This window comes from Macaca thibetana, chromosome 19 (assembly GCF_024542745.1).
Source record: "Macaca thibetana thibetana isolate TM-01 chromosome 19, ASM2454274v1, whole genome shotgun sequence".
In the NCBI taxonomy this organism is placed as follows: Eukaryota; Metazoa; Chordata; class Mammalia; order Primates; family Cercopithecidae; genus Macaca; species Macaca thibetana.
In genome coordinates this window covers 31,693,405-31,713,214 of record NC_065596.1, presented here as the reverse complement: position 1 = coordinate 31,713,214, position 19,810 = coordinate 31,693,405, and the positions used below count along the sequence as shown (strand labels likewise).

General features: G+C 51.0%; 1 protein-coding gene across 4 annotated transcripts; it reads right to left on the bottom strand.

Moving 5' to 3' along the window:
• Positions 1 to 9,057: 9,057 nt before the first annotated feature.
• On the bottom strand, positions 9,058 to 18,984 carry SIGLEC9 (sialic acid binding Ig like lectin 9). 4 transcript variants are annotated; one of them, XM_050771607.1, is made up of 7 exons: positions 18,298 to 18,984; positions 17,817 to 18,095; positions 17,572 to 17,619; positions 16,461 to 16,718; positions 15,710 to 15,797; positions 15,242 to 15,338; positions 9,058 to 9,507 (listed from the first exon to the last, which is right to left on the bottom strand). In XM_050771607.1, the coding sequence occupies exons 1-7, from the start codon at positions 18,731 to 18,733 to the stop codon at positions 9,325 to 9,327; spliced, it is 1,389 nt and encodes a 462-aa protein (XP_050627564.1). In that variant the 5' UTR covers positions 18,734 to 18,984; the 3' UTR covers positions 9,058 to 9,324. The 4 variants fall into 4 exon arrangements, with proteins under 4 accessions (XP_050627564.1, XP_050627565.1, XP_050627563.1 ...); XM_050771606.1 differs by lacking the exon at positions 9,058 to 9,507 and adding an exon at positions 13,478 to 13,879; XM_050771608.1 differs by lacking the exon at positions 15,242 to 15,338.
• Positions 18,985 to 19,810: the final 826 nt, after the last annotated feature.

Sequence of the window (19,810 nt, the reverse complement as noted above, 5' to 3'; positions counted from 1 at the left end):
ATTAATTTATTATTAACTGTTCTAAATCCTTTACCTACAATAGATCTTTTGAACCTTATGAGAATATGAGAGACAAAAAACACATCACCCCAAGATATGGCTGTAGGAGACCAAAATACGCCACCCCAAGATGTGCCTTTTTGGCATAAAGATTATTTCAAGAGCCTGCAGACACAGGAGACGCTCTGAGAACCAGGGAAGAAGTTCCCTTTTTTATTTTTATTTTTTATTTTTTATTATTTTATTATTTTTTTTTTGAGAAGGAGTCTCGCTCTGTCGCCCAGGCTGGAGTGCAGTGGCCAGATCTCAGCTCACTGCAAGCTCCACCTCCCGGGTTTACACCATTCTCCTGCCTCAGCCTCCCGAGTAGCTGGGACTACAGGCGCCCGCCACGTCGCCCGGCTAGTTTTTTGTATTTTTTAGTAGAGACGGGGTTTCACGTTGTTAGCAAGGATGGTCTCGATCTCCTGACCTTGTGATCCGCCCGTCTCAGCCTCCCAAAGTGCTGGGATTACAGGCTTGAGCCACCGCGCCCGGCGAAGTTCCCTTTTTTAAAGGGAAAATCACATCTACAAAGGAATCTCCAACAGCGAAGGGGTCTCCCTCTGTACCTGGCAGAGAAGACGACTCACTCACGAAACTCTTATCAAGGGAAGAGGCACCCATGTGATCTGCAAAACAAGCCTCGCTGTTGTTTCCTGGTGTGTTTCCCTGTTGCCTTCCGATAACTGGCCTGCCCACACCCTTCTTTCTTTGCTTCTGTGGAAGATGCTGTTTAAGCCTGAAGTCAAAGCCACCTCTTTGAAATTTACTCTTTTTCCCTGGGTGTCTCCCATGTGCACATGAGGTATACAGGTTGCTAACCTCTGTTTTTCTTTTAATAAACTTTTGTTACTTGGGTTCTTCCCAACGGAGGACTTTGAAGTTCTGTCACTCATAGTTTCGAAAGATTTTCTTCTTATTTCGAAGGGAAACTTAAACTCCCCACCATCCTAAAAAGAAGTACATGATCTTTTTCTTCCCCCCGCAAATGGCCTGGTTAGCAGGGGAACATATCCAACTCCTGTGGCAGATGGTATTGGGAAGCTGCTGATCGCCAGTTTCAGGTGTTTTCTATCTATTGGGAGATGGCCGTTCTCTGGCACCAGCTGCGACCAATGATTATTTTAGAGAAACAGTGTAACAACCACCTGACTGTCAGCAGATGGCCACCTGACATTGCCGGTAGTGGAGGAGGCAGCCCTCTCCTGCCCTGCTTGTGCTGACTAGCTACCTCCTGTAAGAGCCTTAGTAAATGTAATCCATAGAACATACAACCGACCCATGTAAAGTGTACAATTCACGGGTTTTTTAGTATCATCACAGGATGGTGCCTCATACCAGGCAGAGTCGCAGTGCATTCTCTTCTGCAGAAGGAAGAACGACGTGCGTTTGATTTGAATGCAGGAAGTACGTTTGCCCGACATCACTACAAACATTTTTTTTTTTTTTTTTGAGATGGAGTCTCACTCTGTCGCCCAGGCTGGAGTGCAGTGGCCGGATCTCAGCTCACTGCAAGCTCCGCTTCCCGGGTTCACGCCATTCTCCTGCCTCAGCCTCCCGAGTAGCTGGGACTACAGGCGCCCGCCGCCTCGTCCGGCTAGTTTTTTGTATTTTTTAGTAGAGACGGGGTTTCACCGGGTTAGCCAGGATGGTCTCGATCTCCTGACCTCGTGATCCACCCGTCTCGGCCTCCCAAAGTGCTGGGATTACAGGCTTGAGCCACCGCGCCCGGCCACTACAAACATTTTTAAAACTTTTTCATGACCTCAAAAAGAAACCCAGTGCTGATTAGTAGTCACACCCCAATCACCTGTTCCCTCCCAGCCCTGGGCCACTGGACTTTCTGTCTCTATAGATTTGCCTATTCAGGACACTCCGTATAAGAGGAATCGTGCAATTTGTGGTCTTTTATGTCTGTGTGTCTGGCTTCTTTTACGTAGATGATGCGTCCAAGCCTCATCCATGTTGTAGCGTGTGACGGTGCTTCGCTCCTTCCTATGGCTAGATACCTATGTAACAAACTTGCACGTTTAGCACATGTATCCCAGAACTTAAAGTAAAACAAAATAAAATAGTATGTGTTATTATAAAAGCGAAAGAAAAATATATTTCCAAGTACTGCTTGTGATACCCTGTGAATTGAACATTTCTGAGTGGCTCTTTCTGCCTTTCTCCTTCTCTATCTCTCTTTCTCTCTCTGTTATTTCTCAGTCTGCAACACATCATCACATCCCTGCACACCTCGACTCCCCCTCCACGAGCTCCTGTCTGCACAAGTCTGCCCCTGTGCTTCTAACCCGCAGCGTTATTCCTCTAAACAAATGTGAACCTGAATGAGCCTCTCCTTCAAGACGGATCCTGAGTGGCTGACTGGGCCTAAGTTTAAAATAGAGGCAAGCGGCCAATTACTGACTACAGGTCACCCACCTACTCTGACTTCCCTAAAAACCCACACCTTTTTCATCTTCGGGACTTTCAGAGATCACCTGAACCAACCAATCAGAGCTCAGCTGTGTCCACCAATGAGAACTCAGTAAGTTTCAATCCTTCATTTGCATAAACAGACCTGATTGGGAGCCTGGACAGGACACTAAACCTGACCCTTCCCTTGGCTTGATGGAACACACCCTTCATTTTACACTGGAGTCTCTCTGGTTTGCAAACTGTTAACTGGAATAAAGTCTCTTTCCTGCAAAATCCTTTTCAGAGAACTTTAGTTTATAGTCCTAATAGTGAATGTAGGAATAACCTAAAACTCCAACAAGGACACTGGTTATACGAACTTGGGTTTAGGATTTTACCAGCATGCCCTGCAGCCATCGAAAATGGACTTGCTGAGGAATATTTAATGGTACAAGGGAAGAGTACCCTGTTGAGGGGAAAAGCAGCCGGTCTTAAAACAGGACCAGTAATTTTAAAACTGGGTGAGACTTTCGGGGGCCGCTCTGGGCTCCAGCGTCTGCTTGGTGGCCGCCTCCCTCTAACTGGCCAGTGGCATGGAAGGGACAGAGCCGAGCCCCCGGCCCACTCTGGCCCATCCAGGAGTGCAGCTGCATGATGCGTCCCAGTCTTGGCAACTGCAGCAGGCAGGGAGGAGCTAGCTGCAGCGCCCGCCGACGCCTCCTGGGCCTCAGATCCTGTCACACAGGACAGCATGCACCTTAGATCCTGAAGAAAAGGCACAAAGTGTTCGAGTGATGTTTAGAAATCATTTGCGAGTGGATCTTACAGATTTGGTGCTAAAGCACCCAAGCGTTATGCATTAGATCCCAATGTGCACTCCTGGGAATTCTTGCACGGCCAGGGTCAGGTGTCCGTGGGTGCCCATCGAGCATCCTCCTCTCTTGACTGAAAATGACAATAACGACTCTTCATCATCCTCCTCTTTCTCTGAGGCTGATGTGGCAAATGGGGTCTGGGTCATTGCAACTGCTGTGGCATGATCTGCGCTGTCATGACGTGGCTGCTGGTCTGCTGTGCAGACTTTGAGGTGACGCTTGTCATGCTGCTGCCTTCCAAAGACTTCCGGTATTCTGTGGTCAGTGGCGGTGCTTGCCTGTTGTCCTAGCTGGGAACCACGCTCACCGACCCCAGGGCGGTACCCAAAGGAAAGGCTACAAAAGAATACACGGAGAGTGTGCAGCTGCAGCCCCGAGAAGCGATCTACACCTGCTCCAAGTGCTGCTGTATCAAGCAGAGATAGGTTAGACAGGCGGGTCACAGCCTCCCTTAAAGGGAAACAAACTTGCTAAATAGACGGAGAGAACAAACCGCCCGACATCGCACAAACCGCATCCTGGGCTCGTGGCCAAAACATCCTGCAGCAAGGAGGTAGAAGGGCAGAAGGGAAAGTCCCCAAATTCGTGCAAGTGCGGAAACCCATGCTGAGTTAGTGTCCTCGGGCTGATCTATGCTTATTATAATAGTGAAAACACACCCCCGCGTGGAGACTTAAGGTGCTAATGAGACAGCGAGGTATGCACTAGCGTGTACAGCCACTGCGCATGCGGGCCTAAGAGACCACCCAGAACATGCTTAAGAGCAACACCGTCCCACCCCCGCATGAGTAATCACGGAAGAGTCCCCTAAAGGGAGTTTCCCCAGCGTCAGTCAGTGCCCGTCTCACGTTTGAGCAGCCGCTCTGACCTGCTGTCAGAGTGCACTTTCACTTTGCCATTAACTCTCTTGCTTGCTTTTACGTTGGACTCACTCTCAAATTCTTTTGCCTAGCGAAGTCAAGAACCTGAACTGGCCCACCAGCCTACAAAGCCAGAGCGTGCTCACCACTGCTGTTCTTGCAAGAGATGTGTTTGCAAAACGGGTCACCACAGCCTGAGGGTGAGCAGTGGTGTAGGGGATAAGAATCTGAGTTTTCCGTGCTCTTTCCTATGTGGACAGCTCCGTCTTCAGCCCACGGTCTGATTCTCTGTGGATTTCAGTTTATCTCCTATGTCCGGGGGCAGCGGACTGAATGCAGTGAATTCTTACCTCCAATAATTGTCATCCTGCCGACCTTCCTGTGCCTTGAGGGTTGTCTGTTTTCACTTTCACTGCAGTTGTTTGGCTACTGAATCCACTCCATATGCAACAGACAAGACAGAGATCAAGAGATGGAAAAGTGAGAAGTCCACGTGGGAGCAGAGGCTGCCATGGGAAAGGGTGAAGGCTGTTTTTAGGGGTCCCCTTATTCCTTTGGATGAATCTCTTCTTCAGCTACCGATTTAGGCGACTGCCGATGATACCTGGAAAGGAGGCCTGGAGTTCTCTCTGGGAGGCCCCTCTCATCAAGCCGGAAATTGCTAACAGACTTTCACTTATTTACTTGGGGTCTGAAGGGAATAAACAGCTCACCTGGGACCAACAGGGCAAATGGAACCTACACAAACAAATTGCTTACAGCAGGCAGAGTGTGATGTATTTACAGTCACAGACTGAAGATTTTCCAGTTCTCACCTGTACAGCTAAGGAAAGGTACACGGCCGCCTGTTGAAGCCAAACGTCATTAACATTCCTGCAGAGTTAGGATTTTTAAGAATACTTTGCTGTTTTTTTTTTTTTTGTTTGTTTGTTTGTTTGTTTTGAGACAGAGCTTGCTCTTTCACCCAGGCTGGAGAGTACAATGGCGTGATCTCAGCTCACTGCAAACTCTGCCCCCCGGGTTCAAGCGATTCTCCTGCCTCAGCCTCCTGAGTAGCTGGGATTACAGGCATGCATCACCACACCCAGCTAATTTTTGTACTTTTAGTAGAGATGGGTTTTCAGTATGTTGGCCAGGATAGTCTCAATCTCTTGACCTTGTGATCTGCCCGCCTCAGCCTCCCAAAGTGCTGGGATTACAGGTGTGAGCCACTGCTCCCAGCCTTTTTATTTATTTATTTATTTATTTATTTATTTATTTAAGACGGAGTCTCACTCTGTCGCCCGGCTGGAGTGCAGTGGCACGATCTTGGTGCACTGCAACCTCCACCTTCCAGTTTCAAGCGATTCTCCTGCCTCAGCCTCCTGAGTAGCTGGGATTACAGGCACATGCCACCACACCCAGCTATTTTTGTATTTTTAGTAGAGACAGGGTTTCACCGTATTGGCCAGGCTGGTCTCAAACTCCTTACCTCGTGATCCTTCCGCCTCGGCCTCCCAAAGTGCTGGGATTACAGACATGAGCCACTGCGCCTGGCCAAACAAGCTACTTTTTAAGAAACCGTTTCGGGGAAGAGGGAGAACTGCTCCAGGTTCCTCCCCGTGGGTTACTATGAATACACTGCAGAACATCTTGATCCAATGAACAGCCGTTCCTGTGTGGTCCTTTGTGCCTCTCCTGTTTTAATTTTGTTTCAAAAATCTTGAGTGTGTGAGGGCCTTGGAACTGATTTTTGTTGTTGTTCCAGTGAAATTAGCACTGTAAACATAGCACCTGCATGAGAGAAGAGCAGCGTCTCAGTGGCCTGATATTAATACTTTGGGCAGCTCAATGCTGATGGTGGTGTGGGGGACCAGGGGGCTGCCAACCTAGCCCTTGGGCACCCCTGGGAAGGCGCAGGGATCACAAGGCGGCCAGCCCCTGGCAGGGTAGACTGTGTGGGCCGCGGTGCAGGCAACACTCATGCCGGGAATGGTCAGGATGGCACCAGCTTGTTGGATTTTTTTGTTGGCATTTGTGTTTGTTTCTCACCACCCAAGTGATAAAATAGGATCCTTGGTGCAGAACTTAAATTATCCCAGAAAGCCAAGAGTTCCCCGCCTTGGGGACTTGTCTTAAACTCACCTGGTTTGTACGTTTCTGGCCGGACGCATGAAGAAACAATCTGTGACAAGTCTGAGGGTCTTCCTTTCAGCCTGCCTCCCACGCTAAAAAAAGTCGGTGTTTCCCTCCCGGAAGCTGTTGTGAATTTCTCTTTATCTGGGAACTGTTTTGGTTTTGTTTTTAGTTGCTCTGTGCTCCCTCTGAATCAAAGCTTCTAGCACTGCCGGTGAAAACCACAAAGGGTCCTGCTTGAGGCGCCATCCTGGCCAAGAGAGCAAACCTGCAGGAGGTTTGGAAATGGACTCGGTCTCTGCAGAAGCGTGTGCACTATTAGGGGATGAACCGTGTCACAGCCAGGGGGACAAAGCTCATATCATAGGCGATCCAGGAGACGTGAGTTCCCAGAGCTTGTTTGGCGCATTCACGTGCACACTGTTGTCGGGGTTGGACTTGTGTTTCAGGCTTCGATGTGAGGCTTGTGATATGCATTTCCTGTTTATCAATAAAAAAATTATCGAAATGGTTGAATCCTGTGAGTTGGCAAATGTGTACTAATCCAGTGCACTTGACTCTTCAACCCCTTCTTTCAATATCATTTTTATAAGAAATAGGTAACCTACATGACAACTCTTAAAAATAAAATAAATTGGGCGAGGTCCTAAGTAGGAAAACCAAACCAAACGGAAACAGGACACCTGGAAATCTGAGGCTTTGCTGTGCTTTTCCGTATTTCCCAATTGTCCCAACAGTGAGCTGTCTTTTTTGTTTGTTTGTTTGTTTGCTTGCTTGCTCGTTTGATAGCCAGGTCAAAATAAGGTAAACAAATATGAAAATAAGTAAATAAATAATAAACTAAAGGCAACATAAAGCCATAAAGATAAGGTTGGGCTCACAAGCGCCATCCTCCCCAGGCCCCACCCGTGCCGGTCGGAGTTGACCCTGGAGAGGAAAGGCTGCCCCGAGGGCTGGGAGATGAGACCCGCAGCCTCTGTGCCAGGAGACACAGGTCTGGGAGGGAGCAGAGCTGCATCTCTGGAGGGACCCCTCTTCCTGGAGGACCCCAGTAGCTCACGGACCTTTCCAGACCCAGATGGAGGCTGCGGAGGGGGCTCTTCCTGGTGGGTAAGAGAAGCTGGATGCTGGATGAGCTTCCCAGGGCTGAGGGAAGAGCAACTGGAAGCAAAGGAGGGGAGGAGGCTGGGGCCATCCCCATCCAGGGGCACAGCCGGAAACTCCCAGAGCAAGGGTTGGGGAGAGGGGAGGAGGCAGGACCCTCTGCAGGTCTTTCATGAGGTCACACACCTGGAAATGTCTTACCCCTAGACACAGCCCTGCACAGCCCCACAGATGTGGTGTTACACTCACTCAGACATACACACACACGCGCACACACGCGCACACACACCATGCGTTTCTATCCACGTCCAGGTGCCAGGACCTTGTACCTCCACCCTGAGGTTCCCGTACTGACTTTCCCGTGGGTGTGAATATTGGCCTCTGTCATGTTCTTGCTGTGTGATTTTGGGCAAGTAACTTCACCTCTCTGCACCTCCGAATTTCTTCATCTGCAAATGGGGTTAAAGTATGTGTCTTGCTTGGCTGCTGGGAGGGTTAAAGTAACCCTGTCATAGTGCCTGGCATATAGTCGGTGTGAAGTAAATTACTACTATCATCCACATTGTTATACTATCCCCTGGTAGTTAGTCCAGCAGTGCCAACTCCTTCCTCAGCTTCACCTGGCGGCCTCTTTCCCCCACACAATGGCATCTTCCTCCAGTGCCCTCGGAAATCTTTAAAAGTATGGAGATGTTGAGGACTCTTGGTGCAGAGGTGAAGCCCCCAGACCATCTCCTCCACCTCCTAGGGTCCCACGTGGGGAGGGATTGGGCTTGGACTTGGTGGGAAGTTGGGCATCTTCACCTCCCTCTACCCAGGACTCTCCCGTGTTTCTTATGGACCTGAGATGTGACTTCTTCCCTGATTTCTCCCCATAGGGCACATCAGCCTCCATGACTGTCCACCCCAGACCTAAGGACAAGACCAGAAGGGCAAGCAGGTGAGGAGAGGAGAGGGTGATGGAGAAGGGCTGGGGGTCTCCATAGGACCTGTGAGGCCGGAAAGGGTCCAGGGTCTTTCTGGAAAGGACTGGCAAGAGAGGGACCCAGCCCAGTCACACCAAGGTCTGGAGATGGGGGCTCCTGGGGGAGGTCTGCAGACCCAATCGGGGCCCTGGGGATGAAATCATGGGCAGCATGGTCATTGGAGGCTCTATCCACTGATCAGAGCTATGCAGGCTGGGGCAGGCCATGCGCAGAGCTGGGCTGTAATTTCAGGCGCCTCCTTTCTCAGAGAGCTCTGGCATGTCCAGGTTCTCAGATTCCTTCACCAGAGGCCATGGAGTCAACAGAGATGCTGCGAACTTATGGCTAAGGGGTGCCCAACCAGTGGTTGCTTTACTCAGTGCCAGGTGAGAGAAGATACCTCAGAATCAGGCAGGGATTAAATTCCAGCCCTGCCCTGAGAACCTGAGTGACCTGAACGCAGCCCCAGTGAGGCTCCCTCACCTGGATGCACCATGGAACCACCAAGTCAGCATGATTAGCATATGCGTCAGCTCAAATATTTATCTTTTTTTGTGTGTGTGACAACATTTAAACTTCTCTCTTTTAGTTTTTTTGAATTATTCAATACATGACTCTATGTCATTTGAAACAACACAGATGAACTTAGAGGATGTTATGTTGAGTGAAATGAGCCAGGCACAGAGAAACAAACACGTTACGATCTCATTATATTTGGAATCTAAAATAGACATCCTCAGAGAAGTAGAGAGGAGAATCATGGGTACCAGAGGCTGGGGCGGGGAGTGTGGACTGATTGGACGGGGAAAGGCAGGCATGCATTTTCAGTTAGACAGGAGGAATAAGCTCTGATGTCCTATTGCACAGCTTCGAGGGCTGTTAATTCTACAGGAATCGGCCTCGGACTCCTTTACTGGAGGGGTTGTGAACCCTCAAACAAGCCCAAGTCTCTGCAGTTTCTCACTTGGGGATCTTGATCTCTGAATACTCATTGTTGGTGGCCTCTTGTCCCCACAGGTCCTGAGGCCCCACCTTATGGAAGCTGAGGGATGCATACTGGATCTCTCCTTCCTCCCCTGAGGTGGGAGCAGCCAGTCCATGGTGTCGGGGGCTGTCATCTGCCCAGGACTCAATCAAGGTACCCTGAATGGAGAGAGAGAAGGGAGTCAGAGCAGAGCAGTGGAAATAGGATAAGGCAGGGAGAGTCACAAGTTGTTTGATTGGTTGGTTGGTTTGGACATATCGCTCTGTATAGAATTAAACTTCATGAGTTCCTGCCTCTATCCCATGTTCATATTATAGAAATCTCCTTCATTTATACTTTCCTGCAATATTTAACCCTTAAGGAGCACCTCGTTTGGTGTTTATTAATCTTATTAACTTCCCACAACAATCCCATGAAGAAAGTAGCGTGCCCAAACTCCCTGTTATGCCAGGACCCAATCCAGTCCATCCCTTCTGACCCCAAAGCCTGCAGTCCTGCTGAGGCCCTCTGTATGTGAGGCCCTGAGCCAGGTGCTGGATGGACTGTGGTGGACATAGTAGTGTTGGCCCTGACCTCCTGAAGCTCACTTTTTAATTGAGGGAAGTTGGCAAAATGACTGTCAAACAAATGAATATCTATGTGTGAATTATAAGATGCACAGGAAGAGGGTAAGTGAGAGAGAATCACAGGGCCTTGATTTGGATGGGGCCCCTGCCCTTAGGAAGCTCACAGTTTGGTGGTGTGGGGAGGATAAGTCAGTCAAAGAAATTATCAATGATAGAATGGATAAAGAAAATATGGTACATATACACCATGGAATACTGTGCAGCCATAAAAAAGAATGAGATTATGTCTTTTGTGGGAACATGGATGGTGTTGGAGGCCATTATCCTTAGCAAATGAACACAGGAACAGAAAACCAAATACTGCATGTTCTCACTTATAACTGAGAGCTAAATTATGATAACTCATGAACACAAAGAAGAGAACAACAGACACTGGGGCCTACTTGAGGGTGGAGGGTGGGAGGAGAGAGAGGAACAGAAAAAAATAACTATGGGGTACTAGGCTTAGTACCTGAGTGACAAAATAATCTGTACAACAAACCCCTGTAACAAGAGTTTATGTATGTAACAAACCTGCACATGTACCCCCAAACCCAAAATAAAAGTTTTATAAAAAACTGTCACAATTACTGAGATTTTTGGCACCTTCTTAAATTGTGTACGCTAGGCCAGAACCTCACTCATCTCACGCTAATTCCAGCCCTACTGGAGAGGTAGATGTTTAAGAGATGAGAATGTGCAGGGCTGCAGTTATGAAGTTTGGGCTTTTTCTCTAGGTTAGAGCTTGTCAAACTAGAGCCCTTAGGACAAATTCAATCCACTGCTTGTTTTTATAAATAAAGTTTTATTGGCACACAGCCAGCTAACCACTTACACATGGTCTATGGCTAATTTCCTGCTATAAGAGTAGAGTTGAGGAGCTGCAATGAGACTGTGTAGCCCAGAAAGCCAAAAATATTTCCTATCTGGCCTTTCCAGATAGTGTTTTCTGGCTTCTGCTCTAGACAGTGTTGGAAGTGGGAACAGCCATCCAAATGCAAAGAAACTGGTCAGTGATGGCTTCTGAACAATTCCTCCCATCAGGGCAAGAGACACAATAGGCAGGGAGGTGAGGAAGTCCAAGACAGAGATCCTCAGTCCTCAGCATTGAGAGGGTTTAGGATTCTTGGGGGTGGGAGCAATGCTAGCCATTCTTAGGGAGGAAGAATGCACAAGATTTGGTGAATGTGGGGCCATAGAGAAGACAGGGAGGACAGAGAGGAGAAAACTCTGTCTCCATGCCTGGCCTGAGAGAAAGTAGGTAGGAGGGACTGTCACGCAGTTAGCAAGATGGGGAATCCTGCAGGGTCCTTTTATGTATGTTTGCTTTTCTTCGCTTCCCAAGGTTGCTAAATCTCTAGCCAGCATCTACCTTTTTCGGGGGGAAGGGGTGGAGGTGAGGTGAGGTGGGGACAGAGTCTCACTCTGTCACCCAAGCTTGAGTGCAGTGGCATGATCTTGGCTCACTGCAGCCTCAACCTTCTGTGTTCAAGCGATTCTTCTGCCTCAGCCCTCCTAGTAGCTGGGACTACAGGCACCCGCCACCATGCCTGGCTAATTTTTGTGTTTTTAGTAGAGATGGAGTTTCACCAGGTTGGTCAGGCTGGTCCCAAATTCCTGACCTCAAGTGATCCGCCCACCTTGGCCTCCCGAAGTGCTGGGATTACAGGCATGAGCCAATGCGCCTGGCCAGTGTCTGCCTTTTTGATGGTTAAGTATGTTGCTTAGTTACTTTGACCAATCCCATAATTTTAAGTACATGGATAATATGCAGTCCATATGCATGAGCTTTAATGAGCTGATTATCATACAGGGTCAGGTTAAGGATACTTTTTCTCTCTAATGCACATGTCCAGTTCTGAAGAACTGCCCCTTGCTGGTTTGGTCCAGATCCTGCTGGCCACGGGGGTCCTTGCTTGCTTCTCTATCTTACTTTTTTTTTTTTTTTTTTTTGAGACGGAGTCTCGCTCTGTCGCCCAGGCTGGAGTGCAGTGGCGCGATCTCGGCTCACTGCAAGCTCCGCCTCCCAGGTTCAAGCAATTCTCCTGCCTCAGCCTCCCAAGTAGCAGGGACTACAGGCATACACCACCTCACCTGGCTAATTTTTGTATTTTTAGTAGAGATGGGGTTTCACCATGTTGGCCAGGCTGGTCTTGAACTCCTGACCCGAAGAGATTCACCTGCCTCAGCCTCCCAAAGTGTTGGGATGACAGACGTGAGCCACCACACCCAGCTCGCATATGATTTTTTTTTTTTAATTTTTTGAGATGGAATCTTGCTCTGTCACCCAGGCTAGAGTGTGGTGGCACGATCTCGGCTCACTGCAAGCTCTGACTCCCGGGTTCACGCCATTCTCCTGCCTCAGCCTTCAGAGTAGCTGGGACTACAGGCACCCGCCACCACACCCGGCTAATTTTTGTATATTTAGTAAAGACGGGGTTTCACCGTGTTAGCCAGGATGGTCTCGATCTCCTGACCTTGTGATCCGCCCACCTCGGCCTCCCAAAGTGCTGGGATTACAGGCATGAGCCACCGCGCCCGGCCGTGATTTTAAAAAAATTGTTCCTTTGTACTTTACAGTTTTTTGATGCTGCCGTAAATGGGCAAGAGTCCAGATTTAGGGAAGTGTTAGTGCCTCCTCCAGTCCTTTGATTCCTTCTCATCAGGGCTACTGTTGTGAGACGTTCCTTTCCTCGTTCGGGTGCTGCACGTAGGTGAATTTTTTTGGGTCATGTTTAATTTGCCAGATGATCCTTTGACTCTTTGGAAACGTTTCTCATTCCCTGGGTCTGGCTTTAGACGAGGGAGATCATGAGCTGCTGCTTCACTGTCTCCCTCAGCTCAACCCCGAAGTCCAATCCTTGAACTCCATTTTCAAAGACGGAGGCAGATGAAGGCCCAGGAGGAGGGCATTCTAGGAGGAGGGTCCCCAGTGTTCAAGGACTGAGGTATGAACCAACAGGACATGTTGCAAATGATTTGGAAAAGGCCAGAGGGACCAGTGGGTTCAGTGGTGAGGATGGAGGAGTGGACTGAGGTTGGAGAGTGATGTCATGAAGAGGATGTCATCGGAGGTTCAGGATCCAGGAGCCATGGATGGGCTGTGAGCAGCGCAGAGAGAGCTCAGTGTGTCCTAAAGACTCCCACTGGACTGTGCACAATACGTAGACTACAGAGAGCAAGGAGGCCTAGCAGTCACAAGGAGGGGAGATGAGGCCGAAGAGGTGGGCAGGATCCAGATGCTACCCAGACCTGATTTGCAGGCTGAGGTCATTTCCTGGAAAATTGCAGAATCACTATTTTGCAGGCAAGTGACACAGACATATAGGTACGAGTTGCCACCAGAATCAGGAGAGGTTCCCAGCAGGACCTTTGTGTTCAAAGCACAGCAATTCATCAATGCTCAGCATACACCTGTGCCAGGAGCTCTGATGGGATGTGGCTCCTGGAATGATCACCACAACCTTGCAAGTAGGGCTTCTCACTCCTGTTTTCCAGAGCAGGAAACCAAGGTACAGAGAGGTAGGAATTTGTCTGTCTTTTAGTCAAAAAAGTAAAAAGGACGGCACAGTGTGGATTCAGGTTGGCGATACTTTGACTCCAAAGCCTGTGTGCTTTTCACTACGTGCCTAGCTCATCACTTTGAGGGCTGTTAATTCTACAAGAACCAGCTTCTGACTTCTCCCTTGCCTGGAGGGGCTGTGATCGCTCAATCAGGCTGAGTCTCTGCAGTTTCTCATTTGTGGATCTTGATCTCCGAGTACTCGGTGTTAGTGGCCTCCTGTCCCTGCAAGTCCCGAGGCTTCACCGTCTGGAAGCTGAGGGATGCATACTGGAGCTCTTCTTCCCCCACTGAGGAGCGGGCAGAAGCTGGGGGAGGCTGGTCTGGGGGACTGTCTTCTGCCCAGGGTTCAGTCAGTGACCCCTGAGACATGGGAGAGAGAAGGGAGTCAGAGCAGAACAGAGAGGCTGGGCGCAGTGACTCACGCCTGTAATCCCAGCACTTTACGAGGCTGAGGCGGGCGGATCGCTTGAGGTCAGGAGTTCAAGAGCAGCCTGGCCAACTTGGTGAAACCCTGTCTCTACTAAAAATACAGAATTAGCCAAGTGTGGTGGTGGACACCTGTAATCTCAGCTACTCAGGAGACTGAGGCAGGCGAATCGCTTGAACCTAGGAGGTGGAGGTTGCAGTGAGCCAAGATTGTGCCACTGCACTACAGCCTGGGTGACAGAGTGAGACTCCATCTCAAAAAAACAAAAACAAACAAACAAAAAAATGCACTTGAGGCAAGAGCCTCACTCACTTCACCCTTGTTCTTGCCCTAGTGGAGAGGTAGGTGCTTAAAAGGTCAGAATGTGGCCAGGCACGGTGGCTCACGCCTGTAATCCCAGCACTTGAGGAGGCTGAGGCGGGCGGATCACAAGGTCAGGAGATCGACACCATCCTGGCTAACACGGTGAAACCCTGTGTTTACTATAAATACCAAAAAATTAGCCAGACGTGTCGGCGGGCGCCTGTAGTCCCAGCCACTCCGGAGGCTAAGGCAGGAGAATGGCTTGAACCCGGGAGGCAGAGCTTGCAGTGAGCAGAGATCGCGCCACCGCACTCCAGCCTGGGCGACAGAGCAAGACTCCAACTCAAAAAAAAAAAAAAAAGGTCAAAATGTGCACTGCTGCAGGCTATAGAGTTTGGGATTTTTACGCTAGATCAGGAGTTGTCAAACTACAGTATTTGAGTTATATCCAGCCCACTCTTTATGTTTGTGAATAAAGTTTTATTGGCACACAGCCATATGCATTTCTTTACACAGGGTATATGGCTTCTTTCTCGCTACAACAGCAGATACGAGGAGCTGCAATGAGACTGTGTGGCCCATGAAGCCAAAAATAGTTTCTATCTGTCGCTTACAGATAATATTTGCTGGCTTCTGCTCTAGACGGTATCGAGGGGTCGGGGAACAGCTGTTCAAATGCAGAGGAACTGGACGATGATGCCTTCTGGACAGTCCCCCCAGTCAGGAAAGGAGAGGTGACAGGCAGGGAAGTGAGGGAGCAAAAGACAGAGATCCTCAGGCCTCAGCAATGAAGGGTCAGGATGGGGATAGGGACAATGCAAGCTGTTCTTAGGGGAGGAAACCAACCAAACATTGTGAATTTGGGGCTACAGAGAAGAAAGGAAGAACAGAGAGGAGGTAACTTTGGCTGTGCCCAGCTGATTAGTCCTGGGGGTCATCCTGTGGGAGGTGTCCAGGCTGGATGCTGGCTGTGGAGAGTCCACAGCACTCACCTGAGAGGCTGAGCCCCTGACGGCGTTTGCATCCTCTATGCCCACATCCCCCATGCCCGCGACTGGCCTTGCTGATTTCTTCCTGCAGGACCTCACTCTGAGTGAAGAGACCAGACAGCCTTTCAGTGTGGTCAGATCGGGGTGCAGTGGGCAGACCAGGTACCCCCCATGTGTTTCCTATTAAGAGACTGCAGGGGTGACTGAGGTGGGAAAGCAGTGGTCCAGTCTTAGAGACCCCAAGTTTGAGAATAGAGACACTCTTCTCCTGGACAGTGGGTACCAAGGTTTGCCACAGACTCAAAGCTCCTCAAACACAGGCCCACATGGAATTCTCACCATGCACCTGTGACCTCCTTCTTGCCCCGAGCTCTTGACCCATCCGGGTCCCTCCAGCTCTGGCTTCAGGGATCCAGCTCCCAGCCCGCCCTCCCCCAGGGCTCTCCCTCCCTTCCTAAGGTCCACGCTCACACGACGAAGATGATGCAGAAGGACAGGAAGACCAGGGCTGTGGCTCCAGCTCCGACCGCCCCCTGAGTCAGTCCCGATGTGGCTTTACCTGTTGACAGATTGGAGTTATTTTTGTGATATATCACAGAGAATTGGGTCTCTTCTCCTCCTCCTCCCACTTCCTGTAGGGTCCTATACGTCTATTTCCACTTCCCCTTCCCAGACACAAAGAACAGAAATGAGAGAGAGGAGGACATGGAGAGACTCTCCCTGAGGCCAGTGAGGCATGCAAGTGCCAGCCATTCCTTTTTTTTTTTTCTTTACGATGTTAATATTTTATCCATCAATGAATTTGTTTTGCATTCAATTTTTACTGTTTTTAAAAGATGATTGCATTGCAGTATTATTTCATTTGATTGCTAACTTGTTGGGCTTTTTCTTTTTTTTTTTTTAATTTGATGCTCAAGGCAAGTACCTCAGTTGTGTGACTCCAGTTCAGCCCTGCAAAGAAAGGCGCTTGTCTCCCTAAACACACCTGTCCAGGCCCCATCCTCTCCCCTCTGAGATCCACACCTGCCCTCTCCCCACCCCACAACACTTCCCTGACAGGAAGAGGACAGTGGTGCTGTGGGTCCCAGGAAAGTGCTCACAGCTGAGCACAGACCAGAGCGGAGCTCCTCTCTGAAGGTCAGGGGGCTGCTCAGTGGTCACTGAGGGTGGAGAAGGGGTGTTCTCCTCCTCCATCCCCTCCCCAGCACACCGGTGCACTCACTCTGCAGGGAGACGTTCAGGGAGACCTGCTGAGAGCCCAGAAGGTTCTGAGCTCTGCAGGTGAATTCCTCTTCCTCCCTCAGGTGCACCCGAGGCAGCTCCAGCACCCCCGGGTTTGAGGGCTGTGAAGGGCACAGGGTCAGGCCTCTCCAGCTCAGGCTCAGCCTGGCAGGCGGATTGCTGTCAACTGCACAGACCAGGCGCAGAGACGGGCCCTCTGGGACTGAAAGAGATGAGCCATTTCCCAGGACTGTGGATACTATAGAAAAAGAGACAGAGGGTCAGAGAAGTACATAGATCTGGAGAAAAAGGAAGGATACAGAAAGAGACTGATGACAGCAACTGACACACAGACATAGACTGAAGTTCCAGACACATGCACTTCCACCACTCACTGTCGGGAATGTGAACACATAACGTAGCTACATTTTGCTTTTAGGAACTTAACCCACAGACTTAGATATTCCTGTGGAAGTAGATACAAGATTGTTCATTGCCGTGTTCCTGCCATAGGATAAAATGAGTGCCATGATCTTCCATTAGGAGATGCCGCAAAATCAGAGTCCATCCGTGCAGCGGAATCACACACAGCCCTAGAGGAGGGTGCGGACCGTCTCACTACGGACACCAAACCGCCTCTGATCCTCCAGGTGCACACACCAAGGCTCAGGGCAGCCTGGATGGACAGTGGCTGGTTCTGGGTAGGGGGCAGGCATCGGAGGACAGACTCTGCTCTGCAATTTGAATTTTTGCCCATGGGCATTTATCACCTGTCCAGAAGTACTTATATCAGAACTATCGGAAATAAACAGGTAAGGGTGGAGGTGCATTCAGGAGATGCATGAGAAGGAACCTCAGAGCCTGGCCCTGCTGTGTGAATGCCACCCTGTTCTTGTTTGAGGCCGAAGGGAGGTGTGTGTGTGGGGGGTCCAAGAGTGGTGATGGGAGGATGGGAACAGGCGGCCTTGGGGCCTAAGGACACAGAGGGGCCCTGAGTTCACCCACAAGGGCATCTCTGTTTCCCAAAGTGAGTTCAGGTTGAGGAATAACCCAGCCCCATCCTGACCTGAAGGCCCTGCACCTCCAGCCCCAGGGAGGGGGCTCCATCCTACCTGTGTCATTTCCTTGGAAGACAGTCATGGTCAAGTTCTGAGGGGGGTCTGGGACAGAAAGATATGGAGACCCGCATCACTGTGGGCTGGGAACACTGGCCCTGTCTGTCCCCAGGAGCCGCATAAACAGGGAAGACAGAGCCATTGTCCTCCTGACCCCACAACCAGCCCAGATTCCGGGACCCAGCACCCTGTGTCCAGGCTTGACCCCATCAGGGACCCAGGCGTCCTGGCCCAGCACTCACAGGACACGTTGAGGTGGATGGTCTTGTTCGTGGTCACACTGGCCCCAGGGAAGGTCACCTGACAGGTGAGGCTGGTGCCGTGGTCCTGGGGCTGTGGGATGAGGGTGAGCACCGAGGAGCGGGTGGTGGAGGGGTCCAGGGGAGACACGGAGGTCCCCATCCAGGAGATCATAGGGGGTGTCCCCTGCTCACAGGCCCAGGGCACAGAGCAGGTCAGATTCCGGGGGCAGCCGGACTCTAGGGTTCCTGGGAGGAGGATGTTGGGCCTGTGTGTCAGGGCTGGTGAAGAGAGGGGGACTCAGGATCAGGACGGAGGATCCATGGTGCAGCCCTGGGGGGAACTCAGACTCTGGTCCAGCTCCTGCCCTGAGCCCAACTCACTTCACCCTCAGCCCTCTCCCGGGGCAGGGGCCCCATCCCAGCCTTTCCCTGCCGCCCCCATGACCTTTCCCTGTGGCCTGTCCTGGAGCCCGTGCCTTACCTGTCACATGCACAGAGAGCGGGGCATACTTATAATTCCACTTTGTCTTTCCTCTCTCCACACGAAAGAAGTACGTCCCTGCATCACTGCTTCTGGCATCTCTGATGCTCAGGGTGCAATTCTTGGTCTGTGGGTCCCCAAGGAGGTGGAATCGGTCCCGAGTGTCCTCCCGCACTGCCCGAGCTGGGTTGTTTGTGGCCACTGGAGCGTCCCGGTCTGTATGGGCCCCTGCCCGGAACCAGTAGCCATGAACTGGGTCAGAGGAAATCCAGCCATACCAGGGGTAGGAGAAGGAGCAAAGCACATGGACACACAGGCCCTGCTGCACCGTCACAGACTCCTGCATCGTCAGTGGGTAATTCTTCTGGTTATTCCTCTGTCCCTCCACCCTCTCCCTCCCCCAGAGCAGGGGCAGCAGCAGCAGCAGCAGCAGCATGTCTGGGGTTGGAGGTGCCAGGGCCGCCAGGGAACGTCTGTTCCTCAGGGCTCTTCTCTCAGGAAGTGAGAGCTCAAGACTTAGAGGAGGCCCCACAGGAAGACAGGGGAGAGGTCAGAACAGTGACCTCCCCAGAGGAGGAACTTCACACACAGACACTGTCAGGCCTGGGTCAGCCCTGGGAGATCCACCGTCCACTACCCCATGTTCACTCCTGGGCCCCTGAGGCCAGAGCAGGAGACAGACTCGCCCAGATTCCCACCCCATGCAGGGCCCACCCCACTTCCTGCCTGACTCTCAATGCTCTTCCCCTTAGGTGACATTTTCTGCAGGGTGAAAATGAGTCCCATCTGGCCAGACCCCTGAGTCACAGGCTGTGGATGTCTGTGTAGCTCGGAGGTGGGACTCGGGGCCATGAGAGACAGGGGTGCAGGTGGGGTGAGCAGGCAGCCTCTCATTCCCCCTGCCAGCAGGTACGAGGTGGGCACCCCCTTTCTGCACAATGAGGTCAACACAGCAGAGCCGGACACTGTCCCCAAGGAGTCACTGTGCAGAGGAGACACTGAGGCTCCTGACTTCTGAGCTGTCCATAGCAGGAGCTTCAGTGGGGGGCACAGGCAGGATGGGGTCACTCTCCCCTAGGTCGGGGGTTCAGTCTCAGGGGGACCGAGCAGAGGGACACGGGGCTGTGCAGGTGAGGATTTCGCCTGTTGATACACGCCAAGGACACAGAGGAGAGCCTGGCTCGCAGGAGGTCTGGGAAACTGAGACTGTGATTGTTGTACTGTGGGGTTTGGAAGGGAGGAAATCCAGAAGGGAAGGGGCAGATTTCAAAAGGGAAGATACTTCTCCTTTCCTCACTGCTCTCTCAGCGCCACGAAGGATTTCTTCACCACCGATGTCTCGCTCAGCCACACTTCCCTGGTTACTCCAGAACACGAGGGGTCTGCCGGCCCCGGGGCTTTGCTCCTGCAGGCTCTGCTCCCGGGGGTCCAGGTGAACAGGAGATGTGGAGCGAGGACACCAGCCCTGGGGCGTCCACCCTCAGCGACGGGCAGGATTTCATGACAGAAGAAA

Excerpts from the sequence above, each read along its gene's own strand:
- SIGLEC9 (XM_050771606.1), bottom strand. The coding sequence starts at position 18,733 with ATGCTGCTGCTGCTGCTGCTGCTGCCCCTGCTCTGGGGGAGGGAGAGG. Across the intron at positions 18,096-18,297 it reads GCTCTCTGTGCATGTGACAG|CCCTGACACACAGGCCCAAC; the intron begins GTAAGGCACGGG and ends TCTCTTCACCAG. Across the intron at positions 15,798-16,460 it reads CCTGAACGTCTCCCTGCAGA|GTAAAGCCACATCGGGACTG; the intron begins GTGAGTGCACCG and ends ATCTGTCAACAG.